General features: G+C 39.0%; 3 protein-coding genes across 4 annotated transcripts; 2 read left to right on the top strand and 1 right to left on the bottom strand.

Annotated features, from left to right (window-relative positions):
* The first annotated feature begins 121 nt into the window (after positions 1 to 121).
* LOC128599894 (PYD and CARD domain containing) lies at positions 122 to 4040 on the top strand. The gene is made up of 4 exons (XM_053611926.1): positions 122 to 431; positions 2199 to 2228; positions 2650 to 2683; positions 3445 to 4040. Exons 1-4 carry the CDS (start codon positions 423 to 425, stop codon positions 3705 to 3707), a joined length of 336 nt encoding a protein of 111 aa, XP_053467901.1. The 5' UTR covers positions 122 to 422; the 3' UTR covers positions 3708 to 4040.
* Positions 4041 to 7936: 3896 nt separating this feature from the next.
* Positions 7937 to 12277, bottom strand: si:ch211-225p5.8 (uncharacterized protein LOC555567 homolog). The gene is made up of 6 exons (XM_053611924.1): positions 11933 to 12277; positions 11221 to 11387; positions 10097 to 10334; positions 9424 to 9583; positions 9102 to 9158; positions 7937 to 8945 (listed from the first exon to the last, which is right to left on the bottom strand). Exons 1-5 carry the CDS (start codon positions 11982 to 11984, stop codon positions 9113 to 9115), a joined length of 663 nt encoding a protein of 220 aa, XP_053467899.1. The 5' UTR covers positions 11985 to 12277; the 3' UTR covers positions 7937 to 8945; positions 9102 to 9112.
* Positions 12278 to 13705: 1428 nt separating this feature from the next.
* LOC128599864 (protein asteroid homolog 1-like) lies at positions 13706 to 21182 on the top strand. Of its 2 annotated transcripts, none has more exons than XM_053611877.1 (5): positions 13706 to 14254; positions 15503 to 16819; positions 17433 to 17649; positions 18395 to 18563; positions 19606 to 21182. In XM_053611877.1, the coding sequence occupies exons 2-5, from the start codon at positions 15521 to 15523 to the stop codon at positions 19976 to 19978; spliced, it is 2058 nt and encodes a 685-aa protein (XP_053467852.1). In that variant the 5' UTR covers positions 13706 to 14254; positions 15503 to 15520; the 3' UTR covers positions 19979 to 21182. The 2 variants fall into 2 exon arrangements, with proteins under 2 accessions (XP_053467852.1, XP_053467851.1); XM_053611876.1 differs by having other exon boundaries at positions 17433 to 17691.
* Positions 21183 to 23884: the final 2702 nt, after the last annotated feature.

Genomic DNA, 23884 nt, shown 5'->3' with positions numbered 1-23884 from the left:
TTTTTCACAACCATCTTTGCTCATATTTACCAAGGGTGCCAATATTAATGGAGGACGCTGTATATAACTCCACAGTTTACTGCTGTAAGGGTTAAACACCTGTATCTGGTTCCAGGAAGGAGGAACAGAAGTAGCAGTAGAAGGTTTGCTGCCTCTACAGGTTTTTCCTCTTGTGCGTGTTTACAGATACAAACAGCACCAGTCCACATCGTTATTATTGTTATTCTTTTGCGTTACTTGACGGTTTAATCGGTGGTGCAATATTTTTAAACGTTCACTGATAATCTAACGAGTTTACTGACGGGGGAAACGAGGGGAGTTGTTCCAGTACTGTCAGTACTTCAGTCCTCTGTCAGTACTTTATCCGGAGGGGAACAGCGCGCGCTTCGGGTTCTGCAATCCAGCTACAGATCTAGAACACAATGTCAGGGGTGAGTCCCTTCTCCTCCCATACCATCCGCCCATCTTATTTTAATAAAGTGATTATTATTGTGTTTTTATGCTATAGATTTGTGCTTTCGGTTTCGCTTCGAGTAAAAGTCCATAAGGGACTCATTTGCACACGAGGCTTCATCTCTTATAGCACAGAAACTAACTCAGGACCTACATTTTAGCCACATTTCTACCCCCTGATTAAATCTGTAGCCTTGATTCATTTCTCTTCAACTTACTCCGACTGTAGAGTCTGTTTTTATGAACCTTAAACCGATAACAAAACAAGTTTTGCTGCTGACTTGTTAATAGACATAGAAATGCCAGAGGAAACCTTTAGATGGCGCTGTTGCTACGCTGGAAGCGTTCCAGTCATCCGCCATGTTGTAATGGTCCAGATTCAGTAATACACTAATGTAAGTTTTTGGAGATAAAATGTGCTGCAACACAGTTTTTAAAAAGTAAATCATATAACACGAAAACTCTAACTGAGAAATACATACATCTTAACTAATATGTTTTATGTACGATTATATCATCTTAATAATTATATATTCATTAACGTAATGCTTGATACAGGTAAAGATAATGTAACAGAACATGGCCTCAGGGGAGCGTATCTATGTTCCTAGGGTTCCATGTTCCACAGATTTATATGGCACATAATAAGCCAATAATAAGTTTTTTATTTATTTATTTATTTATTTATTTATTTATATTTTAAATCTAACTGCCATGACATCATGACTTATGTAGGCTGTCTAATTTATTCCAGTTTGTTTTTGCCTCCTAATATGCTAGTCTATTGTTTTTGCATTCATTTTAATTAAGTTTATTTTGAACACCTTTTTTATTTTTATCTGTGACTGACGTCTCAGTGCTGAAATGTCCAAATACCAATGTAGTGATATTGTTATAACAGAAATGTGGCATGCATAGACTTTCATAGGGGCAGGGACGGAAAATGAAAAAAAGGCACATAGCATGCACCAGGTGTCTCTAGACGTTTCAGACATCCAAAGAGAATATGAAATGTGCACACACAGAGTGCATGCTGATGAATTTTTTTAATGTATTTCTTTTTTTAAACCACACACTTAATTAATTAATTATATATGATTCATAAATTATAGATATAATAATATCATGTGCCAGTGGAACGGAAAATGGAATATGGTTTTGTGAATAAAAAGTAAAGTTGCAAAGTAAACAACATTATCTTGATATTCACGATACACATTTATTTTAAGTGTGACTTCAAAATCAAAAAGTGCATGCCAGTGCCCTACATAAATACTCACACTCACACACTCATACACTCTGCAATAACCTAAGTGCAAAAATCACGTGTGAAAATGTCCCAATCTGAGGGGCTCATGTGTGACTCATCATCCTTGATCTGTGACTTGGGGCAAAAATAAAGTGGATCGATTATTTTATAGTTAAAGTTAACAGAGCCGTGGGAAATTGAGTCCTGACTACATAAAACCTTTTGAAAAGTTTACTTAATGTGTGTTAACAGAATATTGAACCAGGGAACATAGGACCCTCGAATGTGGGAATGACCCCGGCATCAAGCATTAGCATTAGCTTTCATAAATTCCATCATTATAAACACACAGGACTGACTTAATATTTAATCACAAATCCAATTTCTAAACTAATATTATCTATGAGTGTAAAGAACATAAGTTAAAATCCAAGTTAAAGCTAAACCATATCAAACATCACTGTAATCTTTTCTGGGTTTTTGTTTTTGTCTTCAGATCCCGTATGTTCTCGATCAGACGGATGAGGTACGTGAACTTCACATTACTGCTGCACGCACACTCCAGTGCAGAAACCATCAATCTTCACTCTGAGAAAATTCTAAAGTGTACCTTTGCTTGTCACTGGGGTGCTACAAATATCTTTTATACCTTTAATATGTATCTTTGGCATGGAGATGTGGATATAGTGTACTTTTAAAAATAATTTAAGATTTTTTAAGTATAAGTATATGCCCCCCTGAGAATAACACCCAAACGACAAGCAATGGTAGAGTTTATTACCATCTGTAATAACAGTGTGGTGTAGGCTGTGGAGTGTAGTTGCAGTAGGGTAGGGTTGTGGGACATTTATAAATGTTTAGACTGTTTAAATTTAATGCAAATAAAACTTGTTAGGTTTATTGACTGACGTCATCGTAACCAAACTGATCTTTTTGCTTTCCTGCAGGTGGATGAGACGATGGGTGTGAATCGGCTGTGTGGTAAAGAGAATTTTATTTCCGCATTTCATCAAGTTGAAAATTAGCGCCACTAGTTTGATCAAGGCAACTTCAGGAGGAAACAAGTCACAAAAGATATCGATTAAAAAAAAAAGGTGGCTATAAGCCACACATCTCAACCTGAACAATAATTAACCAGGAGAATGTGGTATATCAGGGACGCGCTAATCCCATTATTACTGCCATGTAGACGTGTTAAACAACTTAAAACATGGCGCTTTTTGTATCAGACCACCCAATTATTAGGTGAGCAAAAGTATAGGAACAGACAAGTCTTGAAGTAAATTTAATGACCTGTCAGTCACATGTTCCAATATTTTTGGGTGGTCTGATAAAAATGTTCTATGTCGTTTAACACATCTACATATAAATAGCTGAAAATAAAAGCTGAAATTCTGATCTTATCATCTCATATTCATCTTTTCATCTCAAACCCAAAGTTCTTCAGTCTACAGCGAAAACAAATGAATTGGCCTTGCTGTTCCAATAGTTTCAGAGGGGACTGTAGATAGATAGATAGATAGATAGATAGATGGATGGATGGATGGATGAATAGATAGATGGATAGATGGATGGATGGATAGATAGATGATGGATGGATGGAAGAATGGATAGATAGATAGATAGGTAGATAGATAGACGGATAGATAGATAGATAGATAGATGGATGGATGGATGGATGGATGAATGGAAAAATGGGAAATTTGTGTAATAGTCTATGAAACTCTGCTTGATCGTTCCAGGTGCCATCTTTATTGATCAGCATAGAGACATTCTTATACAGAGAGCCTGCACTGTGGTCACCATACTGGACAAACTCCTGAGTGTGGGAGTCATCAATAATGAGGAGTACCACGACATCAAAAATGAGAAAACAGATAATAAACAGATGAGGGCTTTACTTACAGGGCCAATCAGAGCCAGTGGTGATCGAGGAAAACAGATCCTGTTCAAGACGCTGAAGGAACAGCAGCCGTTAATGATGAAGGACCTCGGAGTTGCTTAAAGAATTTATGGATTAAAGAATTTAAGAACCTGTTGCATTGCGTTTGTGGTGCTCAATGCGATAAGTTTACCTCATATTAATCGATCTATACGACAAATGGTTTGAGTTACTCTGTTCTGAATGATTACATTTACACACAGCCCGATAATCTGTTCAATAGAAAATTTAAGTTCTTAGAAATTGGACGCTGTACTCAGAAGATAAAGGTCTTGGAGTACACACATGCAAAGGCCTCAAATTTTGTATTTTTTATAACTAGATTAATGAATCTTGACACAACAACAACATCAATCCGACCGAGCAGGACTGAGTTTCCCACATCGACCCACCATCCTGAGCCACCAAGCTGAACCCAGCGCTTTTACAGTGTAATATTACTGTGTGTTACTGTGTGTTATTGTGTGTTACTATGTATTATTACGTGTTACTGTGTATTACTATGTGTTAAATGTCATGTTGTTTGGACAGAGTTTTTTTTTTTCTGATCAACTACATCATTTCTTTCATCGGGTGAATATTTTTAATAAACCAGCATTTCTGTGATTGTTTTGTGTGTTTACGGCATGAAAGAGCAGAAATTTTGTTTCGTTTAAAGCTAAAACACATCCTGGTGCATAAAACTGTTATTCCCGATGTAGCCGAGCTGACTTACACTTTACTGTCAGGTAATCGTAGATGAGGCGGAAGCGAGTGCGGATCGTTATAAAAGAAAAGTGCAGACACATAACCAAAACAGCAAGAACAAGAAGCATAAACCTGAACAGGAGATACAAGGCAAAACCTGCAGACTACGAGCGAGAGTATGGTACACGTGGCAACACAAATTAACAAACTTGACAATATTTTAATATTAAATACTGCTGTTAAATGATATGACCATAAAAACACATTTGTTTATTTAAATTCAAATGTTAATAAAATAAAAAAATAAGAAAAAATATTAAATCTTTCCTATTAAACAATTGAATTGAAATGAAACTGTAGTTATGTATGTAGTTATATATGTATTTTACTGATCAGGAATGTAATTTAATGTGTTTAACAGAAACTTGGATTAAACCAAACGAGTACATAGCATTAAATGAAGCCAGACCTCCTGGATACAGTTATGTACATCAGCCTCGTTCAACTGGTAGAGGAGGAGGTGTTGGTCTCATCCATAGTAAAAATCTAGTCGTCACACAAAAACCTAAGCATAAATTTAATTCTTTTGAAATTCTTTATACCAGTATAAGTTATGTAGCCACAAAAAATAAGTCAATTCCTCTAATTATTATTTACAGACCCCCAGGGCCATATACTGAATTTCTTAGTGAATTTGCAGACTTTGTCTCAAACCTGGTTGTGTCTGTAGATAAAGCATTAATCGTCGGAGACTTTAATATTCATTTTGATAACCTGGAAGACCCTCTAAGATTAGCGGTTGTGTCCATCTTAGATTCAGTAGGGATTAATCAGAACGTAATCGGGCCTACTCATAATGGTGGTCACACTCTTGACCTCATACTAACATACGGACTAAGTATAGAAAATATTATCATTCTTCCGCAGTCTGAAGTTGTCTCAGACCATTATCTTATCTCGTTCATAATACGAATTGATCATAATATTTCCACCTCGCCTCGCTACCGCGTAAAACGTACCTACACATCAGCTACTGCACCGAGCTTCATAAATAACCTCGCAGAAACATCAATTAGATTTGGATCACCGTCAGATCACATAGAACTCGATCAGGCGACTGAAAGCTTGGAGTCAACACTCCGCTACACGCTAGATAGAGTGGCTCCACTCAAAAGGAAAATAATTAGAGAAAAAAAATTAGCACCCTGGTATAACGATCAAACGCGAACCTTAAAACAGACAACTCGACAATTAGAACGTAAATGGCATCAAACCAAACTGGTGGTATTTCAAACAGCATGGAAGGAGAGCCTACTGAAATATAGGAAATCTCTTGGCGATGCTAGAAAAATCTATTTCTCCGCCTTAATAGGAGACAACAAAAACAACTCTAGATTCCTTTTCAACACAGTAGCAAAATTAACTAGGAATAAAACCACTAGAGAGAGAAACACTCAATCATTACATAGCAGTGAAGATTTCATGAAATTTTTCATCGATAAGGTTGAAAATATTAGACGTGAAATACAGGCCATTAAATTAAAACCGGACAGTACTGTAACAAACCCATTACATGACAATGTAGCAATATCAGATCAATGTTTAGAGTATTTTGCTTCGCTTAGAGAGACCGAACTAGCTACATTAATCTCTTCAGCCAATTCATCAACTTGCATACTAGATCCCGTACCTACATGTTTGTTTAAACAGATTTGTCCAGGAGTAATTGAACCACTTCTAAATATAATCAATTCTTCCCTAAGCACTGGCTATGTACCTAAATCACTTAAATTAGCAGTTATTAAACCCTTGATTAAAAAACCTGATCTTGACCCGTCTCAATTGTCCAGCTATAGACCAATATCAAATCTCCCCTTCATCTCTAAGATTTTAGAAAAGGTTGTAGCAAAGCAGTTATGCTCGTACTTAGATAGGAATAACATTCATGAAATGTATCAGTCAGGGTTTAGACCTCATCATAGCACAGAGACAGCATTAGTTAAAGTAGTAAATGACCTTCTACTGACCTACGATCAGGGTTGTGTCTCTCTGCTTGTGTTACTCGACCTTAGTGCAGCTTTTGATACTATAGATCACACTATTCTCCTTGATAGATTAGAAAATGTTGTTGGTATTAAGGGAACAGTCCTCTCCTGGCTCAGGTCTTATCTGACCGATCGTTATCAGTTCGTAGATGTAAATGGTGAATTCTCCATGCGTACTGAGGTTACTTTTGGAGTTCCACAGGGTTCTGTTTTAGGCCCACTGCTCTTTACTTTATATATGCTACCCCTAGGTCAAATTATTCGTAAACATGGAATTAGCTTCCACTGTTATGCTGATGATACACAGTTGTATGTTTCAGCGAAGCCAGAGGACAGACAGAAGCTTAGTAAAGCTGAGGATTGTGTAAAGGACATTAGACATTGGATGTTAACTAACTTCCTTCTACTTAATTCTGATAAAACAGAAATACTTTTATTAGGCCCACGTGTAGCTAGAAGTAATCTTTCTGATCACATGGTTACTCTGGATGGTCTTTCTGTTTCATCATGTGCAGCAGTTAAAGACCTTGGAGTGATTATTGACTCCAGCCTATCATTTGATGCTCATGTAGATAATATTACTAGGATAGCCTTCTTTCATCTCAGAAATATTTCTAAAATAAGAAACATATTGTCACTACATGATGCGGAAATACTAGTTCATGCATTCGTCACCTCTAGATTAGATTACTGTAATGCCTTACTGTCTGGATGTTCCAGTAGGAATATAAATAAGCTCCAGTTAGTCCAGAATGCAGCTGCTAGAGTCCTAACTAGAACTAGAAGGTACGACCATATCACACCGATATTATCAATACTGCATTGGCTCCCAGTAAAATCTCGCATTAACTATAAAATACTTTTATTAACCTATAAAGCACTAAATGGTCTCGCGCCACAATATCTAAGCGACCTTTTGGTTTTATATAATCCGCCACGCCTACTTAGATCAAAAGATGCAGGCTATTTGACGGTACCTCGAATAGTGAAGGCTACAGCAGGGGGAAGAGCTTTCTCTTATAGAGCCCCACAGTTATGGAACAGTCTTCCTATTAGTGTTCGGGACTCAGACACAGTCTCAGTGTTTAAGTCTAGGCTTAAAACGTATTTGTTTACTCAAGCCTACCCTGACTAGATTCTGTTCTACTACTTCGCAGTCATAATAATCTTTTTTCTCCCTCTCTCCTTTCGCCGAGCCCCACATGAATTTATGGAGATACTAGAGATCCAGATCCTTTCTGCCTCTGGATGGAGCTCAAATCTTCTCTAATTCCAGACTGCTGGGACTACGGCTGCTCCTAAGGCCATACAGACTTCATATAAATCCATAATGAACTTTTTCACACTATCTGTTGTTACCCAGATGAGGATGGGTTCCCTTCTGAGTCGGGTTCCTCTCAAGGTTTCTTCCTCTTAAAACATCTTAGGGAGTTTTTCCTTGCCACCGTCGCCACTCAGTGGCTTACTCAGTTGGGATAAATTTGCACCTTTAATATCTGTATACCATGTTGATATTTCTGTAAAGCTGCTTTGAGACAATGTCTATTGTAAAAAGCGCTATACAAATAAAATAAATAAAAAAATAAAAATGTATGTAAGTGTTAGCTTAGCGGCTCTCCGGTGTTTATTATCATCTGATAGACACATGTATTTATTGAATTCTTCACAGATGAGGTGAATAATGCGGTGTTTTATTGTGTTGAATCAGGTGTGTTATTCACAGTGCAGTGTATACAATAATACACAAGTTAACACTTACATTTCTCTTTCACTATCTGAAATAAACACACCTGATCCTGAGCTACATGCTACATATAACATACATGCTAACATTCCTACGATTATAAACAAGCATTAAAATAAACTAGCGTTAAAATATTGACACTACTTAACAAATTAGCATACCTGTAAATAGACTAGCTTGCTGATATAACTGTAAACTAACCTAGCAGTAAATATGCTAACTTACAAACAGACATATCAGTAGGAAGACTAACTTGAAAACTAGCGTTAAAGTAAATAGTCTAACTCAACAAACTACAATAAGTGTAAACAGGCTTATTTACAAACTAGCATAACAGGAAACTATGCTAAATTACAACTAGTGTTAAAGTAAATAGATTATTCCAGAAAACTAGCATAACAATATACAGGGTTACGTACAAAGTTGCATACCAGTAAATATGCTACCTTACAAACTAGTGTTAAATAGACTAACCCAACAAACTAGCACAGCAGTACACAAACTTACAAACTAGCATAATAGGAAAATATGCTAACACACAAACTAGCGTTACAGTAAGTAGACTCGTTTACACACCAGCTTTAAAGTAAATATTTTAAGTTACAAACTAGTAGCAAAGTAAGTCAATTAACCCAACAAACTAGCATTTCAGTAAGTAACCCATAATTCTGTTAGCAGTGACACTGGCTAAATCACAAGCGCTAACCCTGCTTCACTTACTCCTCTTAAACAAACTTGTGATAAACATGTGGGTTTATTTTTTATGTTTAAGACTTTAAAGATATTTCTTCTTGCGAGTAGCAAAACATCCAGGTTTCGTCGCTCCTTATAAAAACAAAAACGATCAATTAGAACAAAAAAAATGTATATAATAAACACAATAATAACAACAACAATAATAGTAACAACAACAACAACAATAATAATAATAATAATAACAATAATAATATACAGACAGTTTACAGTATTAAAAACACTCACAGAAAGTGCAGTTACTCCAAGTGCACTCCATCACGAGTGTCCTTCGAGTCAATAAGTCTTGAAGTGGAAAGAGATCAGAGTAAAAAATGTAAAAAGATATTCAATGGAAATACATAAAATCTTACAGAAAAATACGCATGTTTACTAGAGTGAAGAAGTGTTAGGCTGCATATCAGTAGAAAAGAGGAGGTCAGAACTTTGGACTAGCGTCAGTTATTCAGTCACTGGCTAATATCCTGCTAGCGTAACGGATAATTAGTAATTAGCGTGTATGCTAGTGCTATAAATATAAACACACTTGGCTAGGATTTAAAACTCTCACTTGTTTTTTGCACGCAGAGCTTTTCGGGCCTCGCGAGCTTCGTTTTCAGCATAAATTTTTTTGTAGCAGTAAATCAGCACACCGATCAACCACAGCTGCAGCACAACAATGATGACGTACATCATGATCTCCGAAATCACTGACGTCAACTCACGATTCGCTGAAGGGAGAGAAAATAAATAAACAAATAAATAAACAAATAAACTGTACAGGTGCCTCAGACAGGTATATTGTTTATAGTTTGTCATATCCAGGAAAATAATTAACAATCTTGTGTTTGTCCAGTTAAATGCTTTCTAGAACGTATATGCCCCGCCCCCAGGGTGTGTCTTGTTTTACAGCAGCAGCTCATTAGCAGTGAACATGGTTCAGAGGTGTGTCCTCTACACTATTCCTTTATCAAACCAAGAATAAATGTTTGCAGTTTATTTATTTGTGAGAGGGCGGAGTTTGAGCGTAATGTTTAGCGCTCTCTGCTGTGTGTCAAGCACTAAACAGTGGGCGGAGCTAAGGCGCTTTTTTTGTAAATTAAAATCAATATTTAAAAGATGTATATTAATGAATCAATTAAATAAATTTAATAAAAATGAAAATGAATCAATTAAAAAAAATAAATGAAATGAATTCAAAGCGTCATATAAAAAAAGGAAAAGTAATTAAATGAAAGTGTTACCTTCTGCCACGACGGTGAGCTCCACTGTTTTTTTGATGGTCACATGTTCGTTAGTAACATGGAGGTAGAGCGTGCGCTCAAATGTGCACATGTAAGTGCCGGTGTCATTAAACGTGACGTTCCGGATGTAAATGGCTCCGATCTGGAGATCTGCCGTTCTTTCAGTTCCACCCCACTCAAGGCGAGACTCGAAGTCCCCGTGCATGATGGTGGAGGTCGGGTATTCGTAATGGAAGATCTGCAAGTCAGAAGGTAGAAGCTCACTGACGCTACGTTCACGCTAGCAGACGATAAGTCTGATGTTTGGTTTGTAGCTTGTCTCTTGTGAGTGTGAGCGTGAGCCTGTAATGACCGATAATGTTGTCGCTTGTGGGCGTGGCCTGTCCAGCATTTTTAAATTACATTGAGAAAGCTATACCAGTAGCTACACGTAGCTTTTAGCGCTAACTAATTAATACACATTAAATAAAGCATTAATCAGTGACTACATGCTCCATTCTAGCTTCGTTCTCAGATTAGATTAGCAAAGCGAGCTAACTGTATTAGCCACGCACATTCACCTGCAGCGCCAACGATCTCTGCTACTTCTTTCCAAGCTTTTTTTTCTTTCTTAACATCACTATACATATTTAATGAGAGGTCGAACACGACAGGAGTAAGTTAATCTACGCTTTTAAGTTTTTCTTCCATTTTTGTGCCACACAGTAAACAAGATCTAATTGCAGGCAGGAACTAGTCATGAGAGCGGGACCGAAGAAGCGTCACACCGCGTTTTGACTTGTTGCTTTACCGCTTCAGCTAATTTGCACAGAATTGATCAAATCTGAATTCAGATGTCACGTGTTGTTGAAATCACCGCCAGCGTACGCAGAAAATGAACAATCTTCTGTCAATTTGTTGCTCACTAAGGGGAAAAAAGTTGCTTTAACGCCAATATTCCACCTTAAATGTAGTCAGTGAGCTGTTTTGTGCACAAACTGGGCCATAATTTCACCGCTGCTTGGTCGCTACAGATGTGGTGCAGAACTTAAAAAGCAAAGACCCCAAACATGTCCGGTTTACTGGCAACTCATGACCTCTAACTAGCATCAGGCAAACCGTGTGGTGGTTGTGAGCGCACTGACGTGGAAGAACCCATCTTCTCCGGCGGGTTTAAAGTGCCAGTCCACTGTAGCACTGGCGCCGACTTCCTCCCGTTTTTTACAGGAGATGCAACCTAAAAGGAAGTCCTGTCCAGCCACCGCCTCCGTCATGGAGTCCACCTCAGCACAGCTTCCATCACACCACCGCACTGCAGACAATCACACCACAGAGACTCAGAACAACTGAATACCACACCTGCTCATGATGAGAAGATGTTTGCGAGTGTTTCTCTCACAGAAGCTTCCAGCTCTGACATTAGTGCAGCTGGAAATCACAGGATTATATTAATATCAATGCGCACGGTTGAATACGTTATGGTTTCTATAGTAACGCTGAACGCTCAGAATCAACAGATGAAAGAAAAACGTACGTAATTGTTGACGTGGTGAAGTTTTCTGTAAGAACACGTGTTTATTTAACATCTATGGAAGGAGTCTTCGGTTTCTCGCTAACATAACAAGCTGCGATTTTTTACATTTTTTGATTTAAAAGACAGAATAAACGGGCTGGTAAGGGAACTACTGTTTATAGCTGCTATAACCTAAGTGACAGCAGGAACTAACTTGATATCACAACATTCCACAACATTAAATGTAACTATGAATGGATAATAAACAAACACGTGTAAAATGAGTAAATTGCTGAGGAGTAAGAGGAATAAAAACAGGTAGGAGTTAAAAACAATAAACTTACCGAACATAAAAATTAAACAAAGAGCCCAAAGTGATCTGATTTGTGGAGACATTGTAGGAAAATTGTCTTTAAAATCGATTTATACGTGAAAATATGTCAGATGAGCCGTGACATGTCCTCCTCAGGCAGCGCGAGGTCCTCGTGTCCTCAGCGTTCTCGGAGTAAACGATCTAAACGAGTCTAATTCCTAGTCTAATTGCTTTCTGAAACTTTTCCCACTTTAAACTTTTAAAAGCTTTCAGTTAAATCCAGTCCAGTGTTTTTGGGAGCATATGTGTGTGTGTGTGTGTGTGTGTGTGTGTGTCTTCCTGTCCCGCTCGTGTTTAGCAGAGCTAAGTTTAGCCCGTGTGAATCCGTGTGTGTTCATATGACACTGTCTTCACACTGCAGGCCAGGACGCAATCCGAGAAGTCAGAAGTCAGGACTGCGTCATGGCTTTCAAGATTAGATGCAAACTTTTACACAAATTTTACTCAAATTTTACACAAATCTACACGCCATCGTGTGCTGTCCGGAGTTTGCTTGTTGGAGCTCTGAGGCTAATGGAGCTAACAAAAAATGCAGGTTTATGAGCAGAGATTAGCATTAGGCATTGCTTTAAATACAGCCTTATTCTACTGTTTTATTTTCTTTCTATCTTTACCAAATAAAAAAACATTTCAGCTTAACCAAGTGTGTTGATGTTAGCTTGCAGTTAGCTTAATGCTAATCAGTAGTCATAAACATGGATAGTTCAGCTATGAGTGTTTAAACGTGAAACGTTTACAGTAACTCAACAGTAACTTTTTAAATGGCAGCTGTTTTTGAGGAACTACGCAGAAATCAGTAGTTTATGATTATAACACCATAGAAACACGTCTTCCTCTCGTTTCCTCCGGAGGAGAATAACTTTATTTTACACAAAATCTGGAGATATTTACCGGCTTCAGATTTCTTTGTCATGATACACCATCGCACTGATATCATCACACACTTCCTCTAAACACATGCTCCAGCTGTTCGTTACTAAACCGGGCTGGAGGTCATGTTTCTGAGTGTCGTTTTCAGTTTCGCCACTAGATGGAGACAAAGATAAACAGACCGGTATTTAATATATACAGCTTATTACCTGTACATCAACCCGTATGGGTCAAAGCCACATAAACATACTTCCTTTCCTATAACAGCACGTACCCAAGTGTTTTATTCCTCTTACACCACAGCAACGTGTCAGTGATTACAATTCCTATTTATTAAAGATTAACACAGCATACTTTTTATCTGTTTATAGTTACATATAGAGTAATGTCAGTTAAAGTTAGTTCCGGTTCTCACTTACTTTATAGCAGCTATAAAGACTCGTTCCTTCACCAGCCCTCTCTTTATTCTCTCTCTCTATTCTCTCTCTTTATTCTCTGTTTTCAAGTTAATAAGAAAAAAACACGCAGCTTGTTACGCACGTTACCGAGAAACCGCAAAGAAACGTCAGCAGATTGATTTTTTAAGCTTTGGTTTTAAGTGTAATAATTAATATTTCTGTGTTTTTACTTTTCTATTGATTTAATCAGCATTGCTATATCTACCTTAAATCAATTGAAATAATAATAATAATAATAATAATAATAATAATAATAATAATAATAACAGTGGTATGTAACACATAAACATACAGATTGGAGCTGTAAATAGAGTCTCATCCTATTTGTTTAATGATTTATTCTTTGCCTCATTTTATCAGGACTGTATCTCGCTGAAAGTTTTGAGAAGCATAATAAAGATTTGAAAGAAAGATGGCTCTAACACGACATGAAAGTTTGAGGACTGCATTGTGTGAGATTTGTTCGTTATTCTGAGTGAACACTGAGTGCTGAAAGTCTCAGTGACATGAAGGCGGGGTTCTGTGACAGGAAGTTCAATGCTGAATAAACTAAAATCAGCAAATAAATAAATAAATAAATAAATAAGTGTGCCTTGGGTCACGTGACTCTCAGGGGATCAGGCTCACAGTAATGACGTTGCGAGTCCAAAACAAGAGCAAGAGGAAAACCAAAACTGGACGTATGTAACTTTCGCTTTCCTTCAGTCTGAGGCTGTAAGTTTCGTTTTCCTGACAAAGGGAATAAAAGCGCCTCCTATCGGCCGCGTCCCAAATCACACCACCTACAGCGCGCAGTTACCGAGCAAACACTGTTTATTCTCCCAGAGGAGCAGAGATCTCCACAAACACTCTGAGCGGCAAGACACGCAGATCTAAAGCAGATTTAAAGCAGAACTGAAGAGGAATTGCAATCCTACAACTTCTTCTGCGCACTTATTTACTGAAGGCATTAAAGGGAATTAAAGGTAAGACACCAGATTCAAAAACACAGTTTTATTAATTTAATAATGAATCCCTTTTCCTTTCTTTTTATACAAACATGCTTTTGAGTTGATGTTGACATGTTGCAAAGGTCCACTGATAAAAGTTATAAGAGTAATACTACTACTACTACTACTACTACTACTACTATTACTACTAGTATTACTATTAGTATTACTACTACTACTATTGCTACTAGTATTACTATTAGTATTACTACTATTGCTACTAGTATTACTATTACTATAAACACTACTACTACTAATAATAATAATAATAATTCTGTTTTTCTACAGCCTTGATATCAAACATCTTACTTATTTGAAATTAGTTTTATCTGAAATAGACACATGTAATTTCTGGCATTAGAAAAACACTGCTGGGTTTTAGTCGTGTCAGACAATATAAAAACACTGAAAAACATTTTAGCCAGAAATACAATTTACAAAACGTTTTCAAAATCTCGTCGATGAGTCAAGACATGCTTGGTCTGAAGTTTGCTTCTTGGAGCTATGAAGATAATGTAGCTAACAAATAATACAAGTCTATCCACTTTGACCAAATGACCAAATCTTCGTATACTCACTTCTCATTTATAAACAAATGATTCTGCACAATAGAAGTGATGTTTTTTATTATGTATTTGTGTTATATTTCCACACAATAACTTTTAGATTTCTGACGCAATTACACTGTTAAACTTTGGGAGGAAGTTCATATGGAGCAGGTGTTGACACCAGATGATTTCACTGTAGAGAGAGCAGGTCAATGCTGAGACTTCTCCAGCATGTTGGTCTATGGAATGTTAACTAACACGTTTGTCTCTGTGAAGCATTTAGTTTTTCTTTCTCTTCAAAACTTTCTGCTGTTATTGTTTATGAACTGCATCATAAACTGTATTGGATATAAGCTAAAATGTACTTACAGTAGAGAGAGTTGTTTTCAGATTCAGAAACTTTTACATTTAAGTCATTTGACAGGCCCTGTTATCCACAGTGACTTACATTTATCTCATTTATACACCTGAGCTGGTGAGGGTTAAGTGGCAGCTTGGCAGCACTGGAATTTGAACTCATGACCTTCTTACCAGAAGTCCAAAGTCTTAGCCACTGAGTTAAAACTGACCATAAAAGGAGTTAATGTTAATACTTTCAAAATATCCAAAATTGTCTGTCAGTTCTGTAAATGTCCGACTCAACCTACTGTATACGTTCTTCATTTCATATTTCCAGGATCAAACTTTACTCACTATGGGAGTTCATGGACTTCAAAGCTACATCGAGAGCAACAGTGATTTTCTGAAGACCAGCTGGTTTAGAGAAAGCAAACTCGTCATCGATGGATGCAACTTGTATTACCGTCTTTACTTCATGTCTCACCTGGACCAAGCACACGGCGGGGATTACGAAGACTTTGAGAAAATAGTTACACTGTTTTTTAAAAATCTCAGACTCTGCGATATTGAGCCCTACGTGGTGCTCGATGGAGGGACTGACGTCAGTGACAAAAAATTTGACACCCTGAAGACTAGATGCCAAGACAAAATCAGAAGAGCCGATGCCTTGTCCAGGGGCCGTTCAGGAGACGTTTTACCCATTCTCACCAAAAACGTGTTCAAGCAGATCCTCCAGAAACTCAGGATTCCCTTTATTCAGTGTCTGGCAGAAGCGGATTGGGAAGTAGCCGCATTGGCCAACGAGTGGGCGTGTCCTGTTCTGTCCAACGACAGCGATTTCTACATCTTCAGCAACCGGGGCGGATTTTTGCCCCTCAGTCATTTCCAGTGGAGGGAAGTGAGTCTGATGAGAAAGGGTAAAAAAAAATTCATCCCTGCCAAGTCATACCATGTTCGAAATCTGTGTACTGCTTTTAATAGCATGAATAAATATAATCTTCACCTTTTTGCCACCATCCTGGGCAATGACTACACCAAACTGGACAAGAGTGTGTTTCCAAACTTCTCAAAGTTCTCAACCAGACCTGGAGGAATCGCCCAGATCGATGGCTTACTCGTGTGGTTATCACGCTTCCCCAACCCAAAGGAAGCCATCGCTGGTCTCCTCAGGCCCCTGGGGAAGAACATCAAATCAGCCAGCATTCGAAACACAATATATCAGGGAATGGCAGAGTACAGACTCAATCCCAGCTCCATTGCCCAGTTCTTCATAAGCGGAGAACCTCCGATCAAGCCTCCAGGCCGTTTACAGAACCTGCCGGACTGGAGTCTGAAACCTCTGGCAGAAGGCAAGCTGGCTTCCTCCGTCATTGACGTCCTGACACTGCAGAGGCTCATGATAAACTTCCAGGTGGAGGATTTTGGGCTGAGCAGCAGCAGCGAGACGTCTCGGCCGATACGACAGGTGATGTACGGCGTACTGTTGTGTACCAGGTGGAAGAAAGTCGGTAAACGCGGCACGTCTTCTGGAGAGAACCAGCAATACTACGTGGAGGAATACAACAGGCAGGAAATAACGCTGCGCAGCTCCATGGTTCCAGCTGTTCTACCGACACGTGTAGTAACACACCTTCACCTGGACTCACTGTGGGAGGTAGAGATGTGGATTTATCTCTGCTTTACTGTTAATCCTTGTGATTTAACTAACTTGTTTAGATTAGATTTGTTCGTAGCTTATGGGGAGACAGCATTTTATTACGCAAATCAAATACTACAAGAGTTTCCCTAGGAGTCCCACAGGGTTCTTTCTTAGGCCCCTTTCTACTTATTATGTACATGCTAACCCTCAGTTCTGTGATTGGCCTACATGGCCTTCTATTTCATTTCTATGCTGATGACGTTCAGATCTTGCACTGAGTTGATGCATATAGAATATAAAAAATGGATGGATGCACTCAACATGTACTCCTAGAACAATTAGTGCACTTCAGTTGACCAGAGACGATGCTACAGACTTGTAGCTTTGATGTTATTTGATCCCACCACATATGATTCCATAGTTAAAATAACTTTCTTTCATCTATATAATATTGCACGCCAACATTCCTCGGTTTCATTCGACGAGGCAGAAACCCTAGTCCAGGATTTCACTAATTCAAGACGTGCATCACTACATGTATAAAGCACTGAACAGATGCTTACCTTTCAAAATGCTGGATTATTTACCATTATTAACATAATACACATTTTATCATCTTCTGTTGTAGACACCTGAGAATGTACGCCTGCAGGTCCTGTTGGATGCCCTGTGTGTGTCTCCGGTGTTTAATTCTCCCATCATCCCCGAAAATCTGCAGCTAGCCGTGTATGTCACAGGTTTCTGGCTAAATCATGCGCAACCCGAACCAACAGCGGAAATGTTCTGGGCTTTACTCATCGGCCTGGTCTACGGACACCTGTGCAGAGAACATCGGACTGCGATCGGTAAAGATCAGACTGAGATACTTAAGGATCAAACTGAGATAGGTAAAGATGAAATTGACACACGTGAAGATCAGACTGAGATAATCGATCAGGATAGTCAAAGAGCAAAATGAAGTAAAGATCATACAGAGATAGTTAATGACAGACCAAGATAGGTAAAGATTAGACTGAGATACTTAAAAATCAGACTAAGATGAGTATAGATTAGACTCAGACAGTTAAAGATCAAACCAAGATAGCTAAAGATGAATCTGAGATAGGTCGAGATCAAACCAAGATAGTTAAAGATCAGACTAAGACAGATAAATGTTAGACTGCTATTGTAAAAGATGAATCTGAGATAGATAAAGAAAAAACTGATAGATATTTTGACGAGCTGATGACAATATTATCATGCGAAGAATATTTTATGATATGTCAGTGTGACAAGGTGGAGGGAGGGGCCAGGCTGTGAGGTCGGACACCTGCCACTGAGTTGTCTTATCAGTGGGAGAGAGCAATAAGGGAGCAGATGTAAGCACCAGAGAGAGAGAGAGAGAGAGAGAGAATGAGAGAGAGACAGAGAGAGAGACAGAGAGAGAGAAAGAGAGAGAGAGAGAAAGAGAGAGAGAGACCATCTATAAAGTGTGTTATGGTCATAAACTAGATGATCTCACACACACATGTCCTGTACTGCAGTTGCGTGGAATTACGGCTTGTTCTTTGAATACGTGGTCGATATTATCAGTTCTTCTCCTGTACGCAGAGGCAGACACGGTGATTTCGAGGTTTAAAAAGCTGCAGGAACGTAAAGGTCAGAAGCTTTTGGACCTGGAGCTGGCTCACGCTTACTGTCAGTGGCAGTCCTGTCTGAATGACAGCTTCAATCTGAACCGGCTACTGAATCATCCCGTCCCTGAGCCGGAGTTAGCATGGTACACTCACTTCTTATTTCTTATCTCTATAATCCCACTGAGCATGAATTAGTTATAAGAGCATTATAACAACTTGAAGGATCTCTAAGGAATCCTAACCTGAAAGATGAGCTCTATTCAGTAACTAACAGGAAAAATATCGAAAGCCTAAATAAAGCGCAGTGAACAGATAGAAGTTTTTGTACTACATCTCTTCTGGAGATGTTAGGCCTTATTGCTTTAACTCTGTGTTTGGATTAGATCAGGCGTGGCTTGTAGGTCATTACAGATAAACGCTCTGCTTAACGAGTAAACAGTGAGTCATGAAGCCTCACCCACGTAGACTATCGTTACTGAAAAATCCTCTGTGAATTAATTGTAAATAAAAGCTACAAAAAAGTCATACGTGAGGGCGTGGCTGATAATGTATTGATTGACAGCTGCATGAAGCAGTGAGAATAAGATAAGATTGTGATTAGCAGCACATCGCGGGTTTTTGCTGGCGAAGCTCGGCAGGATCGGATTCCCCCTGAGCTGCGACCTGATTGGTCAGGAGATTAACAAAAAGCACTTGATGTCACTCAGAGTGTTTTTGGGGGGAATGTAAACTTTTTCTTAACTTTGGAAGTTAAGAAGCAACTAACAGTCCAGGGGGTGGAGTCAAACCTGGCCCAGCTCCTCCTACATGGGCGGAGTGTTTCAGGGGTTAAGGGGTTACATTTATAGGAGCAGTTGGATCAGGGCCAGCTCCACCCACCAGACTTTTGGTCCTGCCATGAGGTCTGACTTGCTGTGTCCAAAATACACACACACACACACCAGCGTACTTTTGGTTTTGGCTTCCTGTAGATGAAAAACCACCAAACCTAAGCTTCCTCACTTCATTTCTGTGTTAGCAACTAGCGGTGTTAGCAGTGATGTCATTATCTGTCGCTAATGGTTACGAGCAGTTCTTTATTCTGCAAAAATGTGCAAGGACACAAAGATAAAAATGAACCTAACATTAAAGAGCGTTGTGTTCCAGCTTAACCGTGATCCAGGTCCATGTTTGTGTGTTTATCAGGTTGTACAGAGGCTCTCTGGTGCACACCGTCGCTCAGGAGTTGATGGAGGGCGTCGAACCTGAGTCTCTTCTCACCGGAGCCTCTATCTCCGTGGATCTTTACCGAAATCTCCAGGCCGCAGTGGAGCGCGAGCTGGACGATGACTTCATCGTGAGAATGAGGACGAGGACGGGGCCGAGAGCGCGAAGGGCGTGGAACGATCCAGCAGACGAGCTGAGCAAAATGTTCAAACATCTGATGGCTGATGAAGACGACGATGATGACGGTGACAATATTTTCGAGGAAACCTGCAGCGTTCGCACCAGACACGTAAGCCGAGCTCGCACGGAGGATCCGAGAGCCAAGAAATACGAGCTTGTGAAGTGGTGTTAGATACGACTGAATCAGGAAAAAATCGAAAATAGGAAATTATTCCCAGGATATCGCTTTTATTTAGATTTTAATGAACTGTGTGTTTTAATTGTGGAGCATCGCATGAATTGTACCAGACTTGTGTTTACTCCTTAAGGGGATTTGCTCTGACTCGGGTCTGCATCAGCATGTGTGTGTGAAGTGTTTTCAAGATTTATCAGCAATATTTACTGAGCCACAGCAGCCTCATGATAAAATAAGCACTAAACAACTAACACACAAATCACAAATCACACATCGTCGTCCATCTGCATTCATGAACCAGCAGAGTTTCTCCAGTTATATTTCTACTACACAGAAATATCAAGCTCTATTCTAATCCTTTCACTTTTAGTGAATGTAGAAGGACCAGAGCTGTCACAAATACCAAAGCAAGAGGCTTTTGTAAGACTAATCCCAAATCTGACCAGATCTGAGCAGAATATTAGTCATAATTAATCCCTTTTCTTTTTCACTAGAGTTCTTTTTTCTCCATTTATAAAGTGTTCAAACAAACAAAAACCCAGACGTGTATTATTGTATTATTATTATTTGTATTGTATGATAATATTTTTTGTTTTTTAAACAATATTAGAACAGATATCTACATTAACAACCCCAAAAACCCATTCACATGACAAGTAATGTAAATATTTATTATTACTGTAATATTATTTCATATTTTATTATTGTAAACGATTAGGGTTCGCACTGCTGTGTTGTTCCGCGTTCATGTTCTGATAATGACGGCTGTTTATGATAACGTTAATACTTTACATCAGTGTTGTTACGCCACGGCCAGCAGATGGCACTGCGGCACGGCTTCTGACTGGTCACGTGACTTGTTTTCGTTCGCTTCCCGCTTGGACGTTGAATTAAGTTTGATCATGTCTCTGATTTGCCCCAGGTGTCCATGTTTTGGTTTGATTAGGTTTGCTATTTAAACCCCCCGTGTGACTGCGCACTGCGCGCAGTCTTATAGTTGGTGTAGTTTGTTGCCAAACGGCTGATGCGGGTCCCGGTTATGTTCGAGTACGATAGTGAATGCGTTAGCATGTTACGCGGTCTGGTTTCATGCCCTGCTCTAGTTTCAAGCCACGATACCAGTTTCTTGTTTTCCTGGTGAAGACCGCGTTTCCTGTGTTTGTTTGTCTACTGTTAATAAAGACTTTGACCTGCACCTGCATCCGCCTCCAGTCCCGATATGTAACAAGTGTGAATAAAGAGTAAGTCATTTTAACAAATGAATAGAGCAAGTTAATAAGTATTAATTGGCGTTTATTTATAAATGTCAATGAAACACGGTGCAGGATGCGTTCATGTTTATTCAATCCCTGATTAAAATACGTCAATGACTGTTACACAGCGCTGACACTGGAGACTCCTTCCCTACACGTTAATTAAACAAACATCTCCTTACAGCAAACTTCACCATACACACTTTCTTTTCATTAAATAATTAAATTAATATAAATCTATGATTTGAATTACTTTAGGCCTTCACTACTGTCAGAGCTTCTGGCGTAGAAAATTGCTCAACACCTTCTGACCAATCGGATTAGAGAACTGAACGTGGGTGGGGTATGAGGTTAATTTAGTTTATTCAGCATGTTTGATGTGTTGTTTTAAGAAACATCAGTTAATACAAGTGTTAGATATTTTTCTGATGATGTACTAACACTGGAGTTACTAATATCAGTTAAATGAACGCTAATGTAAAGCGTTATTATGATCATTTTCTCTCTGAAGACAGTGTGGGGATCACACACGTGTGTCAGGAACAGAAATAGAAATGATTAGAAATGAAGATTATGTTGAAATGAGATTATTTGAGTGTGTTGTAGAGTTTAATCTATCATGCTGTGGTGTTTCGGTGTTTTCTGTCTTTTTTTAACAGTATAAAATAACTGTATATATATATTTTACTGTAAAGATCAATTTCATAATTAATTCATTGTAAAAACAACAAAGCAATAGATTGTCAAATGTAAAAAAAATTTAAATAAAATCTGTTGCTATATATTCGTGGTGAAGTTTTTGTTTGACGTTTTACCTTTAATGGATGGGACACATGGGTTAGAGATTGTAATAAACGCTAAATAATACAGTAATGAGACAGAAAGATCCTCCCATGCCACACACGCTGCTATCCTACTACTGCACTATATCCAGCAGGCTAGTTATAAATAAATACACCCCTTCTATAAATGTGCTAATACTACATGCTCAAATAGTGCAGTTGTGTAACCAGGAAGTTCATTACAGTTTCTACAGGAAGTCTGTTGTGTTGAACTTCTCTACTGTTCACTGATGGAGACTCGAGTGCAGAACGGTTTGTGGTGATTGTAGTGCTAAAGCTATAATAGCAAATTGCTTATATCGATTGCGGTCCAAAGCCATCTTACGGATTTTAAGTGGTACCATCCTCAGTAATCTCAGTGATCTTTAGGCTGCACCATGTGGGACATCCTCAGCAGCAGCAGTGACTTCCTTTCATTGTAGTTTGCGTGAGTGAAAGCAGGGACTCCAACAAAACTAGCTATGACAGCGTAACTAAAAGGGAGAACCATAAGGGAACAGACATGAGGGATCTCTGGGACATAAGGTGGTGAGACACTCCACCATCAACACACCTGGGTGAAGGTGTGAGAGTGGGGGAGTGACAGCATCCAAACATCCCAATTCACCTCAACACTCTACCTGTGAGCCTCTAGATCTGCTCCTTTACCTGAGAACAAAACTATTCACAGAAAGTCTTGACTACTGTTAGTCTTTTAAGTGATTTGTTTTACGTGAATATTTTGCTATTTCTGTTGTCCATTTTATGTTCTTAGTTTTTTTTATTGAGAAGGCTATATATATTTGTTATATTTCACAAAATTTCACAACAACAGAAGAACAAAAGAAATAACGACATATATCAACAGTCTTTATTTAGATGCAAAAAATGCATATACAATACACAAAAAACAATACATATTTTATATAACATATAAATTACATTACTTATCATTTACTGTATAATTAGCTATTATTATTATTATTATTATTATTATGCTCTGCCTCCTCTGTGTCATGATTCCCCCTTGAAGCAGCGTGCTCTAAGCGCGAACGCTTATGGAATGCGTTTCCATTGTTGACCGTAGTGACATCTGGACACGTGTGTTTTGTTTATGTTTCTGTCATGTCTCCTCCCTGTTCTGTCATTGGCTGGGATTTCACGTGGGTCTGTATTGCTCTCAGCTGCTAGCGGTTTAGACGCTGATCATGTCCGCTTATATACCACGCGCCTCCCAGCACACAACGCGGAAGATTACCATAGAGTTAGTTTAGTTCGTATCGTAGTCATAGCCACGGTCCATGTTTAGAGTTAGTTCACGCTGGATTATCCGCTTCCAGTCCCTCGTCATAGTTCATGTTTCTCGTTTTATTTATCGACCCTGTTTTCCGTGACCACGACCTAGATTCCTGCCTTGCCCCGTGTATGCCTGTTTGCCAATCGCCTGACCTCTTGCATGTTTGTGGATTACGTTTTGGATCACGTTTTGGATTTGTCTGCCTGTCTCTCTTTCAAATAAACAACTGTTCATACTGCACTTGCATCCGTCCTATCTGTGCTCCGTCACGATTCGTGGCAGACCCTGGTCAGCTGTGGTCGTCGCTCAGCCTCCCTGTTCAGCTGTGGACGTCGCTCAGTCTTCCTGTTCAGCTGAGGTCGTCGCTCAGTCTTCCTGTTCAGCTGTGGATGTCGCTCAGCCTTCCTGCTCCATGGCAAACATCGTTCCCCCCTTTTGCGTCGAGGAGACCCACGCTCCTCTCCCTGGCCGCGAGGAGACCCACGCTCCTCTCCCTGGCCGCACGGAGACCCACGCTCCTGTCCCTGGCCGC

Source organism: Ictalurus furcatus, chromosome 23 (genome assembly GCF_023375685.1).
Source record: "Ictalurus furcatus strain D&B chromosome 23, Billie_1.0, whole genome shotgun sequence".
NCBI lineage: Eukaryota > Metazoa > Chordata > Actinopteri > Siluriformes > Ictaluridae > Ictalurus > Ictalurus furcatus.
Note: the sequence above shows the minus strand (reverse complement) of the source record. Positions and strands in the feature narration are given on the sequence as shown.

Excerpts from the sequence above, each read along its gene's own strand:
- LOC128599894 (XM_053611926.1), top strand. Across the intron at positions 2,229-2,649 it reads TTCTCGATCAGACGGATGAG|GTGGATGAGACGATGGGTGT; the intron begins GTACGTGAACTT and ends GCTTTCCTGCAG. Across the intron at positions 2,684-3,444 it reads GGGTGTGAATCGGCTGTGTG|GTGCCATCTTTATTGATCAG; the intron begins GTAAAGAGAATT and ends TGATCGTTCCAG.
- si:ch211-225p5.8 (XM_053611924.1), bottom strand. The coding sequence starts at position 11,984 with ATGTCTCCACAAATCAGATCACTTTGGGCTCTTTGTTTAATTTTTATG. Across the intron at positions 11,388-11,932 it reads TTGTTTAATTTTTATGTTCG|TGCGGTGGTGTGATGGAAGC; the intron begins GTAAGTTTATTG and ends GATTGTCTGCAG. Across the intron at positions 9,584-10,096 it reads GCTCACCGTCGTGGCAGAAG|CGAATCGTGAGTTGACGTCA; the intron begins GTAACACTTTCA and ends CTCTCCCTTCAG.
- LOC128599864 (XM_053611876.1), top strand. The coding sequence starts at position 15,521 with ATGGGAGTTCATGGACTTCAAAGCTACATCGAGAGCAACAGTGATTTT. Across the intron at positions 17,692-18,394 it reads TAAGGATCAAACTGAGATAG|AGGCAGACACGGTGATTTCG; the intron begins GTAAAGATGAAA and ends TCCTGTACGCAG. Across the intron at positions 18,564-19,605 it reads CCTGAGCCGGAGTTAGCATG|GTTGTACAGAGGCTCTCTGG; the intron begins GTACACTCACTT and ends TGTGTTTATCAG.